At 36.0% G+C, this 22,320-nt stretch overlaps 1 protein-coding gene and 1 long non-coding RNA gene across 3 annotated transcripts in view; one reads left to right on the top strand and one right to left on the bottom strand.

Annotated features, from left to right (window-relative positions):
- The first annotated feature begins 8,375 nt into the window (after window positions 1-8,375).
- tmtops2a (teleost multiple tissue opsin 2a) overlaps window positions 8,376-22,320 on the top strand; it is a 43,010-nt gene continuing 29,065 nt past the window's right edge. Inside the window, exon 1 of the mRNA XM_052559036.1 lies at window positions 8,376-9,317. Coding sequence (XP_052414996.1) covers window positions 8,948-9,317 — 370 coding nt within the window. The 5' untranslated portion in view covers window positions 8,376-8,947. The remainder of the gene's footprint in view (window positions 9,318-22,320) is intronic.
- Window positions 19,396-22,035, bottom strand: LOC127959717 (uncharacterized). 2 transcript variants are annotated; one of them, XR_008154285.1, is made up of 5 exons: window positions 21,665-22,035; window positions 21,461-21,546; window positions 21,249-21,330; window positions 19,771-19,922; window positions 19,396-19,594 (listed from the first exon to the last, which is right to left on the bottom strand). It is a non-coding gene; the product is annotated as an uncharacterized LOC127959717 (long non-coding RNA). The 2 variants fall into 2 exon arrangements; XR_008154286.1 differs by having other exon boundaries at window positions 21,249-21,324.

Here is a 22,320-nt window from a genome sequence, read left to right as displayed (position 1 = left end):
TATGTTCAGTTTCCTGCGGGATCGCTGTCTTGGATGGTGATGTTGAGTGGTGTCCCTCCACACCATATCTATGGGAAGGAACCAAGGTGTCCGGTGGTGTGATGCTCTCACTCACCCTTGCTCAGCTGAGTCACTCTTACCATAGCGAATACCTGCTTTATATCTCTCACTGACAGTGAAGATCAATAGTGAAGCTTCGCTCGGTGGGTGACAGTTGGGGTCCAGTTTAGCTTCTCGCGGGAGGCAAACTTTTTCTGTGTTGCCTTTGTTTAATATTTTTGTTTCTTTGTCGTGTCTTTACACGTTGATTTGTCTTTGTGTCTTCCATGTGTTTCACGTCCTTTCTTCCCTTGGTCATGTTATCTTGTTTAATCCTTGTCTTGTTCTCATTTCATTAATTGTGGTCACCTGGCCCCTGTTTACTTTCCTCCCTTTATATTGTTCTGTTTCTTCCTCTTGTGTTGGCTGATTTGTCTTGTGCTCTAGAGACAGTTACTGACTTGCTGCTCTGTTTTCCAGTCTTGCCTTGTTATTCGCTGCAATTGTGTGTTCTTGTAGTTTTTGCTTTTGATTGTCTTTTTTTATCTTCATTTATCTTGCTCGTATTTACTCGTAATGTTTTCTTTGGTTGTTCATCAGTATCCTTTCTAGTCTTGTATTCCCCTTATTGCTTTGACTTGATACTTGTAGTCTAAGCCTGGGCCGGTTCTAGGGTGAGTGGAGATCTGGGGCTTAGCCCAGAAAAATCCATAAATATAAAATTTGGAATACAGAAATATGAAATTATGAAAAAAATTAGAATGGTACTTTGCCACTAGGTGGCGGCATGCCACTGCCTTAATGGTTGAGTCTGTCAGTAATTTAATCAATGGATTCGTTAGAAACGGAAGATTCATTTAGAAAAAAAGTAAGCAACTGTTTTTTGAATGGGTCAGTGAATCATTTACTCAAGCAAATTTATTCAGTAAACACCGCTGTGTGTTGCTGCAGAGCACAAAAACATGCTTTGTTTGGAACCATTTCCTTGGCGAAATATGTCTTTTTTTATTATCTTGTTTATTGCATTGTTGCCCTGACATGAAAAGTCTGCCACAGACCGTGCTAACCAAACATTATAACCGCTCTGTGTGTGTGTGTGTCCTAAAGACTGTGCTGCGCAATCGTTAACTGTTAGATGTTCAAAATGTAACGTTAAATCAGACACAACTTAAAACAGAAAAAGAAATATAATACTATGATTAAAATTTACAGATACCTGAAGCTGATGTATCTTGGCATTCAAGTGTTGCCTGGGGGTGTTTTACTTCCTCTTTTTGAAGAATTTTGATATCTATTTTAATTTTCAAAACAAAATTGATCTAGTAATATACTATACACCAACAAACCGCCTGCCTCCAAAAAATCTCATTTCATTGGCTGGATCGTACAGACGCTCATCGATGGTTGGACAGTTTACATGTCAGTCAGAAGAACTAGACTCAGTGGATGGTTTTCGTCGGGTGTGAATGACAATGCGTAAATTGTAGGGATGCACCGAAATTTCGGCCACCGAAAATTTTCGGCCGAAAATGGCCTTTTCGGTTTTCGGCCGATAGACTTTTATCACCGAAACAACACGGCCGAAATGTTGTGATGACGCAAACAGAAACCGCGACCTGCACGTGCACCTGCATAGCGCAGACCACGAGCTCCACGTGACATTCACTTAACACCAGTGAGAACTTTCTCTCTCTTCGTATTCCTTTATTCGCAGCACTAAAACGTCTCCTAACAAAGAAATTAAGACGGACCACGAAGTAAAAACAAAGAAAAGTACAGTCTTATAGAGTCAGTTAGCACACGTCTCACTGAGATCTTTTCGGATCCTCTGCACTTCATCACGAATGTGCTTGATCCGCGTTATAAAGACCATTACTTGGATGCGGAAATTAGGCAGCGCGCACGAGAAATGATCCAGGCCACGCTGGATGCGGAGAACCCGCGTGGAGACGGAGAAGCGCCAAGCGCAGGAGACAGATCAGAGCGCAGAAAAAAAGACTGGTCTCTGCACCAGATGAGTGGCATGCACCATCGTTGTCTGATATGTTCAGTGGAATTCTGCAAGAAAGTGCCTCAAATAATAACAATGCGTTGGCTATTTTGTTCTTAGGCTACTATATACACACACACACACACACACAAACATACATACATAATATCAGATTGTAGCCATATTTATGCTAGATTTCTGCTTTAATTTGATAAAAATGTTTATTTATGCCCTGGCCCTATTTAAATACACTCTCTCAAATATTTCTCAAATGTCAGGCAGATGACAAGCTCAACTGCTCAACAGGTAGATGGTTATCTGTCTGAAGTCCCCATCCCCAGAAGTGATAACAGTCTTGCCAACTGGAGAAGTAATGCACTTTCTAGTCCTACATAGAAAAATTTCAAATGCACTTCACCTCAATGCACCTAAATGCAATGTTTTTATGAGAGAACTGTTCATTTTAAAACCTTTCTGCAGGCCAGTAGGCCTGTACATTATTATTAAAAATACACATGAGTGGGATACATTTTTAGTTTTAATTTTATTTTATACTGTGCATTGTTGCAATGTGCTTAATAAATATTTGCATCATTTGTAATTATGTATTTTTATGTTTTTTTTTTTAAATAAGTTATGTAATTGTAATTATCTTTGAAACTTTAATATTAATTTATGCAATTGCAATGTCTTAATTTTAGTAAAGTTAGTACACGGTCACAGCAATAAATGCAATGGTACTAATAATTGGCATAATTTCTTTCGGTGTTTCGGTTTCGGTTTTCGGCCTTGGTTTTCTCTTTTTCGGTTTTCGGTTTCGGCCAAGAATTTTCATTTCGGTGCATCCCTAGTAAATTGACAGACACTGTAGACCTGAGAGTTGAGAGACATTTATTTATTATTTAAATTCTAATATAAATTACTTTATTGGGCATGAAAACTCATTGATGGCATGGTGGTAATAAAAACATTCGGGGCTTTACTGAAAACATTCGGGGCTCCAGCCCCCTTAGCCCACCCCTAACGCCGCCCCTGGTCTAAGCTTATATATTTACTTATTTTTCTATTTTTTTAGTTTTCTTCTTTTTCTTGATTTTTTTCCCCTTTTATTACATCATGTTGTTTCTCCTTGTGTTGTGCCGAGTTGTGTTTTGTGGTCTTGAGGGGTGTCTTGTGTGTTCTGGTGTGTTTGTGCTGTTTTTCCCTCCAGTCCTGCTCTACCAGCAGGATGCCTGTATCACAAATACTCTGTTTGAAGTATGTATGCAGTTGATCAAACATAACAAATAAACTTGTGGAAGTAGAAAACAAAGTTCTTTAAAGATAAAGTGTGAATGCTCTAACCCAGGTGTGCCCACACTTTTTTGGGTGGGGTTCTTCTTTTCAAATAACAAACTCAATGAGATAACAAGTTAATAAATTAACTTGTGGGGACCAACACATTTATCTTTATATTGAATTAATGTAATAATAATAATAATAAAAAAATGTTCAATTATGATATTCTTCAAATTCACATTATATTAAAAACATCAGGGTGTGGTCTGTAAAGGTCCACGAGCCTGGACAAAAATCTCAGGACAAACAAAGCGCAACTGTGTTTTGTGCCACACTGCCCAAAATGTTATCGGAGGTGACAGCTGTCACTCTGTGAAAATATTTTAACGATTGACTGCCCTAGTAGAAATAATCCATACTCATTAGTCTTCGGACACTTATTACAGCTTCACTCCTCTATGTTCAGTTTCCTGCGGGATCGCTGTCTTGGATGGTGATGTTGAGTGGTGTCCCTCCACACCATATCTATGGGAAGGAACCAAGGTGTCCGGTGGTGTGATGCTCTCACTCACCCTTGCTCAGCTGAGTCACTCTTACCATAGCGAATACCTGCTTTATATCTCTCACTGACAGTGAAGATCAATAGTGAAGCTTCGCTCGGTGGGTGACGGTTGGGGTCCAGTTTAGCTTCTCGCGGGAGGCAAACTTTTTCTGTGTTGCCTTTGTTTAATATTTTTGTTTCTTTGTCGTGTCTTTACACGTTGATTTGTCTCTGTGTCTTCCATGTGTTTCACGTCCTTTCTTCCCTTGGTCATATTATCTTGTTTAATCCTTGTCTTGTTCTCATTTCATTAATTGTGGTCACCTGGCCCCTGTTTACTTTCCTCCCTTTATATTGTTCTGTTTCTTCCTCTTGTGTTGGCTGATTTGTCTTGTGCTCTAGAGACAGTTACTGACTTGCTGCTCTGTTTTCCAGTCTTGCCTTGTTATTCGCTGCAATTGTGTGTTCTTGTAGTTTTTGCTTTTGATTGTCTTTTTTTATCTTAATTTATCTTGCTCGTATTTACTCGTAATGTTTTCTTTGGTTGTTCATCAGTATCCTTTCTAGTCTTGTATTCTCCTTATTGCTTTGATTTGATACTTGTAGTCTAAGCCTGGGCCGGTTCTAGGGTGAGTGGAGATCCGGGGCTTAGCCCAGAAAAATCCATCAAATATAAAATTTGGAATACAGAAATATGAAATTATGAAAAAAATTAGAATGGTACTTTGCCACTAGGTGGCAGCATGCCACTGCTTTAATGGTTGAGTCTGTCAGTAATTTAATCAATGGATTCGTTAGAAACGGAAGATTCATTCAGAAAAAAAGTAAGCAACTGTTTTTTGAATGGGTCAGTGAATCATTTACTCAAGCATATTTATTCAGTAAATGCCGCTGTGTGTTGTTGCAGAGCACAAAAACATGCTTTGTTTGGAACCATTTCCTTGGCGAAATATGTCTTTTTTTATTATCTTGTTTATTGCATTGTTGCCCTGACATAAAAAGTCTGCCACAGACCGTGCTAACCAAACATTATAACCGCTCTGTGTGTGTGTGTGTGTGTGTGTCCTAAAGACTGTGCTGCGCAATCGTTAACTGTTAGATGTTCAAAATGTAACGTTAAATCAGACACAATTTAAAACCGAAAAAGAAATATAATACTATGATTAAAATTTACAGATACCTGAAGCTGATGTATCTTGGCGTTCAAGTGTTGCCTGGGGGTGTTTTACTTCCTCTTTTTGAAGAATTTTGAAATATCTATTTTAATTTTCAAAAAAAATTTGATAAAGTAAAATACTATACACCAACAAACCGCCCGCCTCCAAAAAATCTCATTTCATTGGCTGGATCGTACAGACGCTCATCGATGGTTGGACAGTTTACATGTCAGTCAGAAGAACTAGACTCAGTGGACGGTTTTCGTCGGGTGTGAATGACAACGAGTAAATTGACAGACACTGTAGACCTGAGAGTTGAGAGATATTTATTTATTTATTTAAATTCTAATATAAATTACTTTATTGGGCATGAAAACTCATTGATGGCATGGTGGTAATAAAAACATTCGGGGCTTTACTGAAAACATTCGGGGCTCCACCCCTAACGCCGCCCCTGGTCTAAGCTTATATATTTACTTATTTTTCTATTTTTTGTTTTCTTCTTTTTCTTGATTTTTTTCCCCTTTTATTACATCATGTTGTTTCTCCTTGTGTTGTGCCGAGTTGTGTTTTGTGGTCTTGAGGGGTGTCTTGTTGTGTGTTTGTGCTATTTTTCCCTCCAGTCCTGCTCTACCAGTATCACAAATCCTCTGTTTGCAGTATGTATGCAGTCGATCAAACATAACAAATAAACTTGTGGAGGTAGAAAACAAAGTTATTTAAAGATAAAGTGTGAATGCTCTAATCCAGGGATGCCCACACTTTTTTGGGTGATGTTCTTCTTTTCAAATGACAAACTCAATGAGATCTTCCCCCTCCCCTCCAAAAAATTAAAATGAATTAACTTGTGGGGACCAACACATTTGTCTATATATACAATTAATATAATAATTGAAAAAAAAAATCAATTATGATATTCTTCAAATTCACATTACATTAAAAACATCAGGGTGTGGTCTGTAAAGGTCAAAGAGCCTGGGATCAATCTCAGGACAAACAAAGCGCAACTGTGTTTTGTGCCACACTGCCCAAAATGTTATCGGAGGTGACCGCTGTCACTCTGTGAAAATATTTTAATGATTGACTGCCCTAGTAGAAATACTCCATACTCATTAGTCTTCTAACACTTATTACAGCTTCACTCCTCTACAGTATTTTATTCTACAGTATACATCTTTTTTATATTTTATTCTTATATTTTTATTGTTCAGTTTTATTTCATTCTTTCATAGATTTATTTATGTATATTTTATTCTGTGTTATATTTTTTAATAATTGCACTTTCCATGGATCGGACCTGACTCACATTTCACTGCTGGTTGTATATGCTCTATATAATTGTGTATGTGATGAATAAAAATCTTGAATCTTGAATTGTAATTGGCCCACCTGCAATACCATCACGGCCGACAGGTTGCAAACCACTGATGTAGACGGTACCTCACTATTAATGCACAGATCTATAGGAGGTAGTTGATCATTAAGAGACAGATCTGTTGGTGTTGCTGTCTCACCCAGTTTGTGGAAACAAGACTGCTGCACTGAACCTGTCTGCTTATGCTTCTGCGATTATATGAGTGGTGAATGATGTTCTTACACTAAAATATTTCAAGCAGCCTTCAACTGGACAGCAAACTTTTCTACCATATCTAATTTGAATTTGCAAGTGGAAGCACAGCTCTGAAAAATTACAAGCCAGAAATGCGTACCCTAGGACCTGACAGTGGAGGTTCGCCTGTGGAGGCCTATGTATAACGTTATCTTGTTTTGTGGCTGCCTGTGATTTCTGTGCATATGAGGCCTAACATCTGTACATTGTGGAAAATGTTGACTAACCAATTAAATGAGTAAAGAATACATTACTAAATAAATAAACAAGTTGAGTTGGTCAATTATTGATCAATTAAATATTATGCAAAACCAAGGGATGTAACTGAAAGTTGTGAGGAGAGGCTCCAAACTCAGCTAACCATATAGCTTTCTGGAACCAAGAGAGTCCAAGAACAAATAACAACGATTTAACTTCAAATAAAGTATTCTAGAAACCTTGTTGTGTAAGGTTCCATTTTAAGGCTTAAAACTTGAAAACGTTGCAACTGGTTGACTAATGAAGGCAACACCTTCAAGTTTAGGATAAGGCTGTCAGTGCGTGTGTATGTGTGTGTTAATGCATAAATCCTTGGTTTCTGCCTGAATATGTGTACACTTCACAATATAATATGCTATAATGCACTCGAGTAGTTTCGGAAGACAGTAATTTACTGATTAATGTTACAGTTGGTACCTGTAATGGGTAGAGTAAATTAAATGGAATTTATTATTTGAGCTGCATAAATTCTACAGTGTGGAAATAAATGGCCCTGATGTATGTGTCCTGGGGTTGGATCTGCCCCTAGTGTCCAGGCCATATTAGGGGTGGTAAGATTTACCAATTTGCATCAGTGCATTGACATAAAAGTTAACGATGCGATTCAATGATTTAAGTGTGCATTGGACACTTGGTGCATTAGACACAGGACATATAATATTATTTATAATATTATTTGTATATAGTAATAAGATGCTGTATACTTTTAATATTTAGAAAGTGGCCCATAATTTGTAACCAGTATTTTAGATGTAGTTTGTTTTCTCAAGCGTGTTCTCTCATCACCACTGCAGCAACAGTATGTGAATATGTGAATATATATCATAACACTACGGAGACCTAACTGTGAATTACTGTACCATCTACTCATATTAATAATCGATAAAAATAAAAAAATTAAAACCAGATGTGTGCTACTGTCAAAGAAAACTACAAATTAAATAAACAATAATAATAAAACAAAATTCATTGAACATCAATTACCTCAAACACCTAAGTCAAAATAATAATAATAATAATAATAATAATAATAACTATCACATAAATAGAATTTGTGAGGAATATTATCAAACATTTTTAAGGTAAGTGGTTGCAAACAATTTATTTTAGTTACGTTTATAAAAAATAAATTTTTTTTTGAAAGTTAGTCATTTTGATTTATTTAATTCTAGCTAAAATAAATGTATTGTAACCACTTACCTTACCTTTTTTTTTTTTTTTTAGGGTGACCACCAAGCAAAGATTTCAATATCAATGTAATTTTTAAAACTAGATGAAACACGAAGACAATAAACCAATATCAACCAATGTCATTGTTATAAGTCCAATAAGAATACCTATGTACATATAGCCTCCATGTAGCCTATAACACTGTAACGTAAAATATTACGCATGATTATCATATATCGAGTGTTTACGTCACTTAGGTATAGTCCTCTCAATGCCTGTTCCACACAAACGCGCGCGTGCTCTTCCTCTCTCAAGCGCTCTGAAGAGGCGGCAAACTCGAGATGCGCGAGCTTCGACGATGAAAGCATCAGTAGCAGGGAAAGTGGAATTTCGTCTCAAAAAGGATGCCTGTTGGTTACCGTTAATTTTTATGAGCATATCTTATTTACTCCGCATCATTTCAAGATAAGATGAACTTCCTTTGTTCGTCTTCTGTCGGTGAGATTTTGACTATATAGTGTAGTTAACGTACAGTTTAACAATCTGCAAAAGTGTTTTATTTCCCTGTTGACTTGCTTTAAAAGTTACCATTAACATTAGTGGCAGGCTTGAATTTGCTTTTTGCGATAGCGGTATCCTCAGATATGAATACCAAACGGAGCTTACAAATTTGTTTGTGATGGGCTGGGAGGTTTTTTATTTGGGCTGCTGAGCCCTGAAACTTTATTCTCGCGCTGTGAAGACAATTGCAAAGATTTGACCACAACATTCGCAGCATGAACTTAAACTCTTCACGGAGCTTTTCGTGAATGGTATGCTCCGAGTTTAGGATCGTGCAAGAAAAGTAAACACCAGCTGACTTACCTTAAAAAAGCAAGAAAGTGAGAAAGCGAAGCGAAGCGAAGATGTTTTCTGGAGAAGCTAATTTCAGTAACACTTCAAACGGCACGGATGAGGACGTGCTATCGGCGCTAGATGATGACTGGAGCGACACTCCGGCTGAGAAACTGTCACGGACGGGACACAATGTGGTCGCCGTAATTTTGGGATCTATTCTGGTATTCGGGATCCTGAACAATTTCATCGTGCTGGTTCTGTTTTGTAAATTCAAGACCCTGCGGACTCCTGTAAACATGCTTCTGCTCAACATCAGTGTGAGTGACATGCTCGTCTGTCTGTTCGGAACCACGCTTAGCTTCGCGGCCAGTATCCGCGGCAGGTGGCTGGTGGGGAAACACGGGTGCATGTGGTACGGCTTCGTCAACTCATGCTTTGGTGAGTAAGAATTTGAATCAATATTCAAACAAAGATGCAGGATGCGCGTAACAGTCACTGGGAACCTATCAAGTATCTATCTATCTATCTATCTATCTATCTGTCTGTCTGTCTGTCTGTCTGTCTGTCTGTCTGTCTGTCTGTCTGTCTGCCTGTCTGTCTGTCTGTCTGTCTGTCTGTCTGTCTGTCTGTCTGTCTGTCTGTCTGTCTGCCTGTCTGTCTGTCTGTCTTAGCAAATTAGGCACAGCCTATACCTGATTCGCATTATTCTGTTTAAAATAAGAATCACGATTTAGCTGTCATTGTTTTGCTTAGCATTGAGATCACCATTTTCTCACGATTCTGAAAAAAATAAATAAAAATAAAATGTTTGTCAGTCAGTGCTCTAGAAAAGCTGCACATGATAAAAAGTTATTTGCCCCAGACATATTTAAAATGCAATAAATTGTGAAACGTAAAATAAGTCTAAAGTTGAACTGCCACAAAAAAAATCTTTAAACTTTCATGTGTCAAATTTGTAACACACACACACACACACACACAGGTTCACTTAGTTATCTAAATAAGGGAACATTACATAGACTTTTATTGTTTTTATATACAGACTCAGTGCTGTCTACTACATCATGTGGCATCCCCCGGTGGAAGAAATGACATGCACCCCCCTTGTAAAACTACCATCCTCTTTAGATTATTAATGTTGTGTATTATGCAAAATTTATCATGCAAATTAAATGTTAAAATTCTCTACTTAGGATCATTCACAAACTAAATAACGGCGACTGGCCAATCAAAACCTGTAACAAGCTGTGCACAAGCTGGATGGAGCAAGTGCAAAATGGTTCAAGTGCAACTTTTGAAGTTCTTTAAAAAGGAGACAACAAAGGGTATGCTTTTTCCTTGATTGGAATTTAAAGACATTTATTTCCCCTGACATAATGTAATTGTGCTGTATATGACTGTGAGGGACTGAGAAAGCTGATGAGTAGGCTATGTCATAGACTTTGCCAAAAAAACAAAACAAAACAAAATATCGAATCATGTAAGCCAGCAATCCAAAGGTCAATTCACTTAATTGTTAAGTTTCTATTTGAATCAGCCATTTTGAACGAATCGTTTAATTTGAATGATTCAATAAATCATTTATTTAAACAGGGATTTGCTTCCAACTACAGGCGGTTTTATTGTCATAGTGCCAGGTGCCAGCACAAAAACACATGATTAAAGACACACTATAATGAGCAGTATTAAACCACATTCCTCCATTTCAGGCCCCAGAATGTAAAAAAATAAATAAAATAATAATAATAATAAATAAATAAAGTTTAGTTTGTTTAATAAGGCTAATTTGTCATTAAATAAAAACGTTTTTATAGAGATATTTCATAATCATTGTGAAAAAGTAGCTACTGGAGAACATTGAAGATACCATGAAAAATTTGATTCATGCAGCTATTTTTCTGAGACTCTCTAGTACCCCCATCCCCCCTTATTTATCCTACTGTAATGGCAGGTTTAGGGATGGGGCAGGTATATATGCTAATAAACCCTCACACCTTATTAATATCATGCTGGAAGCAAAATCTGATAGGTAGCACTTTTCACTATCAAATTATGTTACCATCTGTTTTAATGAGAGGTAGCAAAATCTGACAAGGTAGCACAAATCGTCAGAACACTGGCCATATGATGGTACTCGTACTCGTACTGCCATATAGTCAATAGTCACACTGTTATGGCCGTTCATATAGACAACATTCACACTGATAGCTGGTCATGCAGTCAGTAAATACACGTTGATGTGTGGTCATACAGATGCAGCCACAAACACAAATACATATATAGCAATATATCATCGATGCTTGAGGCTTAGACCTTTAGAATTATTATATAGTTTGTCAAGATTATTATGTCAATTTTCATTTAATGAAACGTGACAGTTTTAAAACAAATTCTGTTTGGTTTGAAATTGACCACACAGGCAGATTAAACATCATATATACAGGTGCATCTCAATAAATTAGAATGTCATGGAAAAGTTCAGTAATTTCAGTAATTCAACTCAAATTGTGAAACTTGTGTATTAAATAAATTCAGTGCACACAGACTGAAGTAGTTTAAGTCTTTGGTTCTTTTAATTATGATGATGATGATGATAATTTGGCTCACATTTAACAACAAACCCACCAATTCACTCAACAAATTAGAATATGGTGACATACCAATCAGCTAATCAACTCAATACACCTGCAAATGTTTCCTAAACCACAGCTTAATGAGGACTGTCAAGCAAAATCGATTCCAGAATTTGAGTGAACTTCACAAGGAATGGACTGAGACTTAGGTCAAGGCATAGAGACGTGTCAAGGAATTTGGCTACAGCTGTCGTATTCCTCTTTTTGAGCCACTTCTGAACCACAGACAATGTCAGAGGCCTGGGCTAAGGACTGGACTGTTACCCAGTGGCCCAAAGTCATCTTTTCAGATTAGAGCAAGTTTTCTATTTCATTTGGAAACCAAGGTCCTTGAGTCTAGAGGGACGGTGGAGAAGCTCATAGTCAAAGTAGCTAGAAGTCCCTTGTTAAGTTTCCACAGTCTGTGATGATTTGGGGTGCAATGTCATCTGCTGGTGTTGGTCCATTGTGTTTCTTAAAAACCAAAGTCACGACACCCGTTTACCAAGAAATTTTGGAGCACTTCATACTTCCTTCTGCTGACCAACTTTTATGAAGATACTGATTTCATTTTCCAGCAGGGTTTGGCACCTGCCCACACTGCCAAAAGCACCAAAAGTTGGTTAAATGACCATAGTGTTGGTGTATTTGACTGGCCAGCAAACTCACCAGACCTGAACCCCATAGAGAATCTATGGGCTATTGTCAAGAGGAAAATGATAAACAAGAGACCAAACAATGCAGATGAGCTGAACGCCACTGTCAAAGAAACCTGGGCTTCCATACTACTTCAGCAGTGCCACAAACTGATCACCTCCATGCCACGCCAAATTGAGTCAGTAATTAAAGCAAAAGGAGCCCCTACCAAGTATTGAGTACAAACCCTGATTCCAAAAAAGTTGGTACACTGTACAAATTGTGAATAAAAACAGAATGCAATGATGTGGAAATTTCAAATGTCTATATTTTATATAGAATATCTATTCAGAATGCAACATAGATGACATATCAAATGTTTAAACTGAGAAAATGTTTCATTTTTAAGGTAAAAAATAAGTTGATTTTAAATTTCATGGCATCAACACATCTCAAAAAAGTTTGGACAAAGCTATGTTTACCACTGTGTGGCATCCCCCTTCTTTTTATAACAGTCTGCTAACGTCTGGGGACTGGGGAGACAAGTTGCTCAAGTTTAGGAATAGGAATGTTGTCCCATTATTGTCTAATACAGGCTTCTAATTGCTCAACTGTCTTAGGTCTTCTTTGTCACATCTTCCTTTTTATGATACGCCAAATGTTTTCTGATATTTTCATGTTTTACATGTGTTTCACAATTTGAATTTACTGAAATAAATGAACTTTTCCACAACATTCTAATTTATCGAGATGCACCTGTATACAGCCTAATGAAATTCTTTCCCACACACAAAAAGTGAAGTTCTCCAAATGTACTGTGTACTTAAATCAAAAATCAAAATTGCATAGACCCACTGGAAAATTCATAGATACTATGTACAGTCTTTCTTTATATCCAACAATTACGCGTCCCACAAGGATTACTGCACACTGCGCTACCTTAATCGATAACATATTCACAAATATTCAGAATACTAATATATCAAGTGGATTGCTGGTTAATGATATCAGCGATCACTTACCAATTTTTATATCCTATGAAAAAAGAATAAAAACAAAAAAGATAAGTAAAACAATAACAAAGAAAATCAGACTAAGATCTGAACAGTCAATAAATACTCTTAACCAAAGCCTGTCCAAACAAAATTGGGATGATGTTCTTGGAGAAAATGATGTAAACAAAGCATATTATAATTTTGTTAATACATTTAATAACTTATATGACCAAAACTGCCCTGTAAAAACATATACATATACGCAGATGAATAAAACAAGTCCATGGATGACAAAGGGATTGTTAAATGCGTGTAAAAAAAAAAAAATACCTTATATAAAAATTTTATACGGAAAAGGACAAAAGAGTCAGAAGTAAAATATAAAAAGTACAAAAATAAATTAATAAGTATTATAAAAACTTGTAAGAAACTGTACTACAGATAATCTGATTGAGAAAAATAAAAATAATATGAAAGGTCTTTGGGGAGTATTGAATAATGTAATTAATAAAGATTATAAATATGCCATGTTTCCTGATAACATGATTTAAAATGAACAAAAAGTAACAAATATGGATAAATTTAACGCATTTAATGTTTTTTTTTGTTAACATCGGTCCAGAACTTGCATCAAAGATTGCCACCTCAGATTATAATTATGCTGGCTGCACAAATAAAATTGCACACTCAATGTTTTTGACTGCAACAAATGAGAATGAAATCATCAAGATAAAAATAAAAAGTCTACAGATTGGAATGACCTTGATATGGCCATAATTAAGAAAGTAATATGTAATATAGCAACACCTCTAACCTATATCTGCAACACATCTTTTCTAAATGGAGAAGTTCCTCAGCTCATGAAAATCGCAAAGGTCATTCCAATTTACTAAAACAGGGATAGTCATCAGTTCACAAGCTATCGACCTATTTCTATACTTTCTCAATTATCAAAAATATTGGAAAATATTTTTGTTGCACGCCTGAATGGCTTTATTAGCAGCCATAGTTTACTTCACGATAGTCAATACGGTTTTAGAAAAAATATGTCAACTGCTCATGCATTAATTGATCTAATAGAATATATAAGTGACAAAATTGACAGCAAAGTGTACTCGGTGGGTATATTCATTGATCTCCAAAAAGTGTTCGATACTATAGACCATGAAATACTTTTACAGAAACTACAACAAAATGGGATAAGAAGTCTTGCATATAACTGGGTGAAGTCTTACTTAACTGATAGACAGCCATTTGTACAGGTAGGTGAGCAAAGGTCAAGATGTAGGAGCATTACTTGTGGAGTCCCCCAGGGTTCGGTACTGGGACCAATATTGTTCCTGTTGTACATTAATGATCTGTGCTATGTATCGCCTAAACTTAAATTTATATTATTTGCCGACGACACCACAATCTTATACTCAGGCAAAAATCTTCAGCTAATTGTGAATGAGATCACAGTAGAGTTAGAAAAACTTAAAAAATGGTTCAATCAAAACAAATTATCATTAAATATAATGAAAACAAAAGTGATGTTATTTGGTAAACGTAAGGAGGATGTACAGTTTCAAATCAAAATTAACAAAGTTGAAATAGAAAGAGTAAAAGAGTATAAATTCTTAGGAGTGATTCTTAGACACAATATTAGCTGGAGACCACAAATAAACAGCATTCGTAATAAATTAGCAAAAAATATTGCTATTATGGGCAAGTGTAGATATCTATTGGACCAACAAGCTCTCCTTATCTTGTACTATTCGCTTATACTACCTTACCTCAGTTACTGCACAGAGATTTGGGGAAATACCTACAGTAGCCATCTTCAGACTGTATTTAAACTACAAAAAAAAGCTATTAGGATAGTGCACAACATTGATTTCAGGGACCATACCAACACACTGTTTATAAAATCTAACCTTCTAAAATTTGAGGATTTAATCAAACTAAAAGTGCTTTTAATTGTATTTAAAGCTAGAGCTAACCAACTTCCTAGCAACATCCAACATTTATTCACCAACAGAGAAGGCGGATATAATTTGCAATGTGTCACTCGAAGAGGTGTGAACTTATGGAATGACTTAAAGGATGAATTAAAAAGTGCTGTAAATGTTCATCAATTCAAAAACAATTTAAGATAATTATCTTAAGGCAATATGTCAAATGTAATCACTAAGCAGGATTTCTGTCACTATCTATTAAAATGAGTATAATATATCATATCGTGCTGATACAACTACTGTCACCAATGTCTCCACATGATCTGTCATAATTAAAATGAGGAAATTGAGTTAAAATAATGCTGTTTATTACCATTGTCATTACTATCACGATACACGATAGACAAAAGAGAATTAGGGAAGACGAGACATGGACCCGTCGGGTGAAGGGCTCCCTCCTCTAGACTGGCTCATGAAACATCGTTTTTTTAAATGCATCACACAGCAAAGGTTATAAACATCGCCCGCTAAGACAATTATTTAGGGTAGCTGGGCGGGCCTGCTGGATGGGGCCGAGATCCACTTCCAACGAGCCCATGCCCTGGCTTTTTAATGCACAACACAAGACAGGGTACACATCATCATCATCATCATCATCATCAAAATGAATGCTGTAAATGTACACCCAGTTGCTATGGAGATGATAATGATAACAAGGTAATAACAAGACAAAATATGTATAAGAAAAAGTGTTTCTACACAATAGTTTTAGCAATGTGATACTATTGAATCTAATACTTGAATTATAGAATTGATAAAAATTATAATGAACATATGGTTAACCAAAAATTACTATAATAATAATAATAATAATAATAATAATAATGATAATTGAAAGAAGTGAATAATGTGGAGACTGGTCATGTCAGTTGTGCCAGTTATGATTGTTTTTTGCTAACAGTGGGTGTAAATTTTCTAGTAGTATACAGGATTCTGTATTAATGTTATCCTTCACGACATAATGCCTTATGGAAGATACTTATTAATGCAGTATCAGAAATGCTGCTTGTACAATAGATATATCCTGTAACTCAAACACAGTTTGTACAGTTATCCCTATACGCTTGTGACAATATACATTGGATGTGGAATGTAGCTACAAGCTCTAACCATTTCAAATGCTGCAATTTGTAACGTTTATATTACTGATAGTATGGTTGGAAATGTAACTCATAAACAGGTGCACGCTCGTGGTGATGTGTGCCTGGGTATGAAAATGATATACTTGAATTTTGCACATTTTATGGTAACCTTATCAATGTAATATATATTGTTAAATGCAGTGTTATTTATTAAGTTACAATTGGGAATACAAATGTGAAATCCATGGGTACTGAGAGTATTGTACATAGGGGTAGGCGCATATAAGCTTCCTTGCTTCAGCCTACTCCTTTTGAGCTTCCATTACTGTGTAAGTTTATGACTTCTGTAACAACCATGATTCTGAACAGCTCAAATAAACTAAACTAAACTAAATAAATAAATAAATTAAAAACTTTTAAAAGTTTCAATATGAACAGTACAGCTTTCTCAGTCCCGTATTTAGTTATTTGCAGTAATAACTCAATACGTTATTACTGCATACAGTTTTATAATGTACGATAATGAGGTGCAGATAATTGCCACTATTTCTAATTAGTATAAATAGAAGCAAATCCTGCTATTTTAGTAAATAGAATTTATCACTATCTGCTCTTAGTGTAAATAGCATATCACTAAAAATGCTTCTATTTTCACTTAGTGTAAATAGAATCCATTGCTCTTTGCACTTAGTGTAAATAGCTTCTATTGCTAAGAAAAATTTATTTTATATATTGATTTTTTTTTTATAAATAAACAAACAAACAAACAAACAAAAAATATATATATATATATCTTTTTATTGAAGAAGCCTTTTTAAAATTGTACAAACAGGTTTAGGAGAACAGCGGTACTGTTCATATTAGACCAAAATTCTTTCCTGGATAGGCTATAGAGGAGGTAACACATTACCAGAGTAAACTGAGGCGACCAATGTGCAAATATTTTGTGTCGATAGACAAAACCTTTTTCGCATACCACAGTGATGAATTTGAGGCATGACAAAATGACACTTCAGCCTGTATCTCTGCAAACATTTTGTGTGTTATTGTCTCTCACGCAGAACACACCAAAATGATTTGATTACAGCATCACCTGTTGGTCAAAAGTGATAATACATTTGGTAAAATGGCAAAATTGACAACTCAATTCAATTGAGTTGACCTAATGTTGGTCTCTTCATTGAATTAACTTAAATGTTCAAGTACAGATAACTTAAAAAGGCAAATAGACTTAACTTAAATTTTTGAGTTTTATATGGTTTACTTGTTTTAATGATTTAATACAAATATTGTTTTTCCATTAACAGCTTTATTTGGTTTATACACTTAACATTAATTTAAGAAACATTACTAATATCAAGCTCATATTTTTAAGTCACATTTAGACACTTGAACAGCACTTAAGCTCACATTTTTAGAAAACAGTAGCTCATATTTTTAACAGCAAGCTGCATTTTTAAGTCACATTAAAATATTGAGCTCATGTTTAACAGTAAGCTTACATTTTTACAGAACATTACACTCACATTAAAAAAAAACAACAACATTAAGCTCATATTTTTAAGTCTCATTTTCAAAAGACCATGTTTAATGTAAATGTGTTGCAATTAAAAGTGCGCCAAGCAATTTCTCGATTTTAGCCAAACAGCTGGTTTGCCAACGACTGTGTTTTAGGCTGCAGGTCTTTCTGCCCCAAGGAAAGTAGAATCCGCTGAATGAAGTCAAACATGTATCCCAGTGACTTTGGGTAACTCAGGTGCAATGCATATAGAAGTCCGAACAGAAGGCACGTTGCTTCTTCAGGAAGGTCATGTAGATTGTCCATCACTAATTTTCCCTCGATTACGATTTCAATCGAAGAGGGAGACCCATCTTGTCCCATCTTGTGCCCTTGCACCTCATTTCAAAAAGGTGCAACTTAAAGGGTTAGTTCACCAAAAAACTTAAAATTCTGTTAGTAATTACTCACCCTCACGTTGTTTCAACGCAGTAATACATCGGAACACAAATTAAAATATTTTTGATGATCCGAGTTGTCTCACTCCTCCATAGGCTTCTCTGTAATTTAAACTTGCCAGCCCAGAAAGTTTGTAAAGACATGTTAAAATAGTACAAGTGACCACAGTGGCTGAACCAGAAATTTATCAAGCGTAGCGTTACGCTATGTAACAGCGCAGCGCCTCTGGGTTGTACATCAGAACGGAGGCTCACGCTGGTCATGTGTGTGATGCTGGCCAATAGTGAGCCTACGTTCTGACGTACAACCCAGAAGTGCTGCACTGTTAGACTACTTGAACTCACTCAGAGAAACAAAGAGGACAATGTATAGTTGAATAAAGACATTATTTTGTTTGTTTTTTTGCGCACAAAAAGTATTCTCATCGCTTGATAAACTTCAGGTTGAGGCACTGTAGTCACTTTGACTATTTTAACAATGTTTTTAACTTTCTGGGCCGGCAAGTTACAATTACAATAGAAACCTATGGAGGAGTGAGACAGCTCTCAGATTTCATCAAAAATATCTTAATTTGTGCTCCGAAGATGAACGAAAGTATTACAGGTTTGGAACAACATGAGGGTGAGTAATTACTGACAGAATTTTCATTTTTTATTACACATTCACACTATGTCTCACATACACTGCATCAATATCAATACTAGAGATCCAATTCAATTACCACTTTCAAGGTCCAAAAAGGTATGAAAGACATCATTAAAGTAATCCATGTGACTCCAGTGGTTTAACCTCAATTTCATGAAGCTACACAAGTAATCTGTTTGTGCAACAAAAAAAAAAAGTACAACTTATAAAAAAATATAATCTCCAATGCACGGTCACGCAATTACGTCTGCTCTCACATGAATACAAAACTCACATGTTGTGGTGCTATATGAGATACTGTCTTGAATGGGCGTTGCAGATAAACAATTACACTGGTAAATTATGTTTTTTTTTGCACAAACATAGCACTCGTTTTGCTTCATAAAATTGAGGTTAAACCACTGGAGTACAGTAGTACAGAGTACTGCAACAAAGTCTTTCCTATCATCCTTGAAAGTGTAGTTGTGTTGGATGTCAATGGAGGGACAGAAAGTTACAGAATATCATTAAAAAAAATCTATTGTGTCTTAAAGATGGAATGACACAAGGGTGAGTCAATGAATTACAGAATTTTCATTTTTGAGTGAATTAACCCTTTAGATTGATATAGTGTGTGTGAATGACCGAGATTGTGAATGTGTTAGAGTGTGTATAGAGGGTGAGAGGGTGTCTTTTGGACATTTTCTCCTTGGAACACTTACCAAACACATCTTAAAGAAAGCAGGAGTCATCTCCAAACCAAAGGGGTAGTCCTTGAAGCACCAAAGTTCAGTTTCAGTTGGCTCTGATAGCTTGTGTGAAAAAAATAACATTTTATTAAATCCAACCACTTGATAATAATACATTATTATAGCCTTTTAACATTTAATCAGAGATCAACTATGAAGTCTATATTGCAGTTTATAAAGAATCAATCTACTATCTTCTAAGATATATCTAGGATAAATTATTGGGACTTCTAACTAACCTTTGTTGCTTCAGAAGGTTCATCAAAAGCTGACCAGCAACTCCCGTTCTGGCTCTGAAAATGTCCAAGAGCCATGTACTATGTTGGTCAAGGGTCTCGTAAAATTCCCTTTTCAAGATCTTACCAGCAATCCTATTAAACTCTACGTAGACCTGAAAAAATTAAGAAGGGGAAAGTAACAACATGCATGCATGGTGTGCTTGATTATTTTTTAAGATAACAAGTTAATTCCAGTCAAAGGTACAAAAATGTATTAATTAAAAAAAGGTTAATTATTTATTTACTTACATTTAAAAGGATTTTTCATTCATGAATAAAAATTTGCTGTCAATTTACTCACTCTAGCCATCCAAGATGTGGGCGACTTTATTTAGGAGAACATTAAGGGAGATTTTTAGCTGAAACTGTTGTCTTTGGCTATTCATATAATGAAAGTCAACTGTAACCATCCCTTTGATTGTCAAAAAACGTGTACAAGCAAAACAAAATCAATAATTGTGATTCCTGATGATATATTTGTGTCTTATGAAATGAAACGATAAGTCTATGCAAGCAACATTATTTATAACATTATTACCTTTACCTTGTACAAACAGCCCTGAGTGTATTTTCTACAGTCTGGAGTGCGAGTGTAAAGATATATCAAACTTTGGGAATATGTGAAAACTCAATCTTCCCAATTTGAGATCACTCATGTGAACAATCTTACTTTTTTATACAGGTTGCAGCATCAAGGATAGTAGCAAGTACCATTTTGCACATCCTGCTAGTTGTAAATAAACCACACATCAGGGTGCTTGCGCTCCAGGCTGTCAGGGGGAGATGGGTCTGTTGTGTTGTTCATCAAAATGATACTTGCTGCTATCCATAATGTTGCAACCCGTTTAAAAAAGCAAAATTACATTCACATGTGTGATCTCAAATCGGGAAGATTGACAGATTCCCAAAGTTTGATATACATCTTTACGCTTGTGTTCCAGACTGTAGTAAACAAATTCAGCTTTGTTTGCAGAGGCTGTGAATTAAAGGTAATATATGAGGTTTAGCTTCTTGCATAGACCTATCATTTCATTCCACATAACTATTCATTAATTAATAATATCTCTGTAAATGTGTCGCAGGCAGGAAAAGGTCTGCGGTTTTTAGTAACATACCGGCCAAAGAAATTCTTATAACAATTAACGTTAGGCATAAGTCAGTATTCACTTCAGTCAGTATTCCCAATTTTACACCAAATAAAAGAAACGTCCTTTCACAAATTACACAAAGAGACATTTCAGTGTCTGGAAATAGATTTTTCTCGAAGTTCGAGCCGCAATATCACGCTTAGGTCTATTGTAAACAACAGCGCTAAGTTAGTCTGTAAAACATTGGCTATGTTTGGATGTTAGGGGATTTTAACTTAAACGCATTTATACCTTAAGTCCAGTTGTATAAAAAATAAAATAAAACATAGCAGACAATAAAGCAAAATTTACCAGCGTAACGTTACTCCTGTGGCCTCGACTCTTCCCCCTCCTCGTCTGCTTCATAACCACCTGCCTGCTAATGTTACTGTCCCTACAGGAGGAAAACGGGAAATTCAGATGTTCTTACAGAAAGTTGGTAACACGAACGTGTTTATAACTCGAAAATACTCAAAGGCAACTAAGCAAAATTTAAATATATATTTTTCCATTATTCTACCTACCAGCGTACTCTGGGTCTTTCACGACGACTCTCTTCCCGCCTGCTTTAACGCCTGTCTGACTGCTTGTGCACTGTGCAGCTGGCCCGCTGCCAGAGTAAAACGGAAAAGTATTTTCAACATGCAAATAATATGACAATAAAACGTATAAGGAAATAAAAAAACAACGTGTGTATATTTATGCGTTGCGTTTAAACCTTTACTTACCTATTTAACTTTAAACTGTATTATTTATTTCTTCTTTCAGGTGTTCCTGCAAATGATTGTGAACCGCAGTCAGTGCTGCGTCTTCAGCAAATTCGACAAACAATTCCCGCCTTGTGTTATATTGGCCAATCGGCGCTGTTGTCAAGGCAGAATTTCAAGCGCGACCAATCATTTTTAAACAGGGACGTACGAATAATTTAAATAAATGGAAATTCTGAGTTAATAACACTTAAAATCTTAATTCAAAAGATTTTTACTGCCAATGAGTAATTTAAACACACCTGTTTAAGTTTTGATGGCAAAACTTGGTGTTATAAGTAATGTGAAGTTATGTTAACTTGATTTCTTTATTAATTACAACATTAGGGTTTACAGTGAATGGCTGATTCATTCAGGAGTGAAGTAAATGATTATTTATGAATGGTTCATTGAATCATTGGGCTTGTTTGACTTTAAGCAGATCATCACCATCAGACCGACCAGAGTCGGCTTCTGTGCCACGGAAAACTGCTGAGCAAAGTTTTCCACAGCGTTGCCGAAGAGGCAGACACAGGGCTCTCAAGTTTTGAAGACAGGCAAGAGTGACAACCCCCATCCCCCCCCCCCCCCCCTCAAGTTTTTCTATCAGTGAGACAGAAGACAGAGAAAGCTAGTCA

This window comes from Carassius gibelio, chromosome B6 (genome assembly GCF_023724105.1).
Source record: "Carassius gibelio isolate Cgi1373 ecotype wild population from Czech Republic chromosome B6, carGib1.2-hapl.c, whole genome shotgun sequence".
Lineage (NCBI taxonomy): Eukaryota > Metazoa > Chordata > Actinopteri > Cypriniformes > Cyprinidae > Carassius > Carassius gibelio.
Note: the sequence above shows the minus strand (reverse complement) of the source record. Positions and strands in the feature narration are given on the sequence as shown.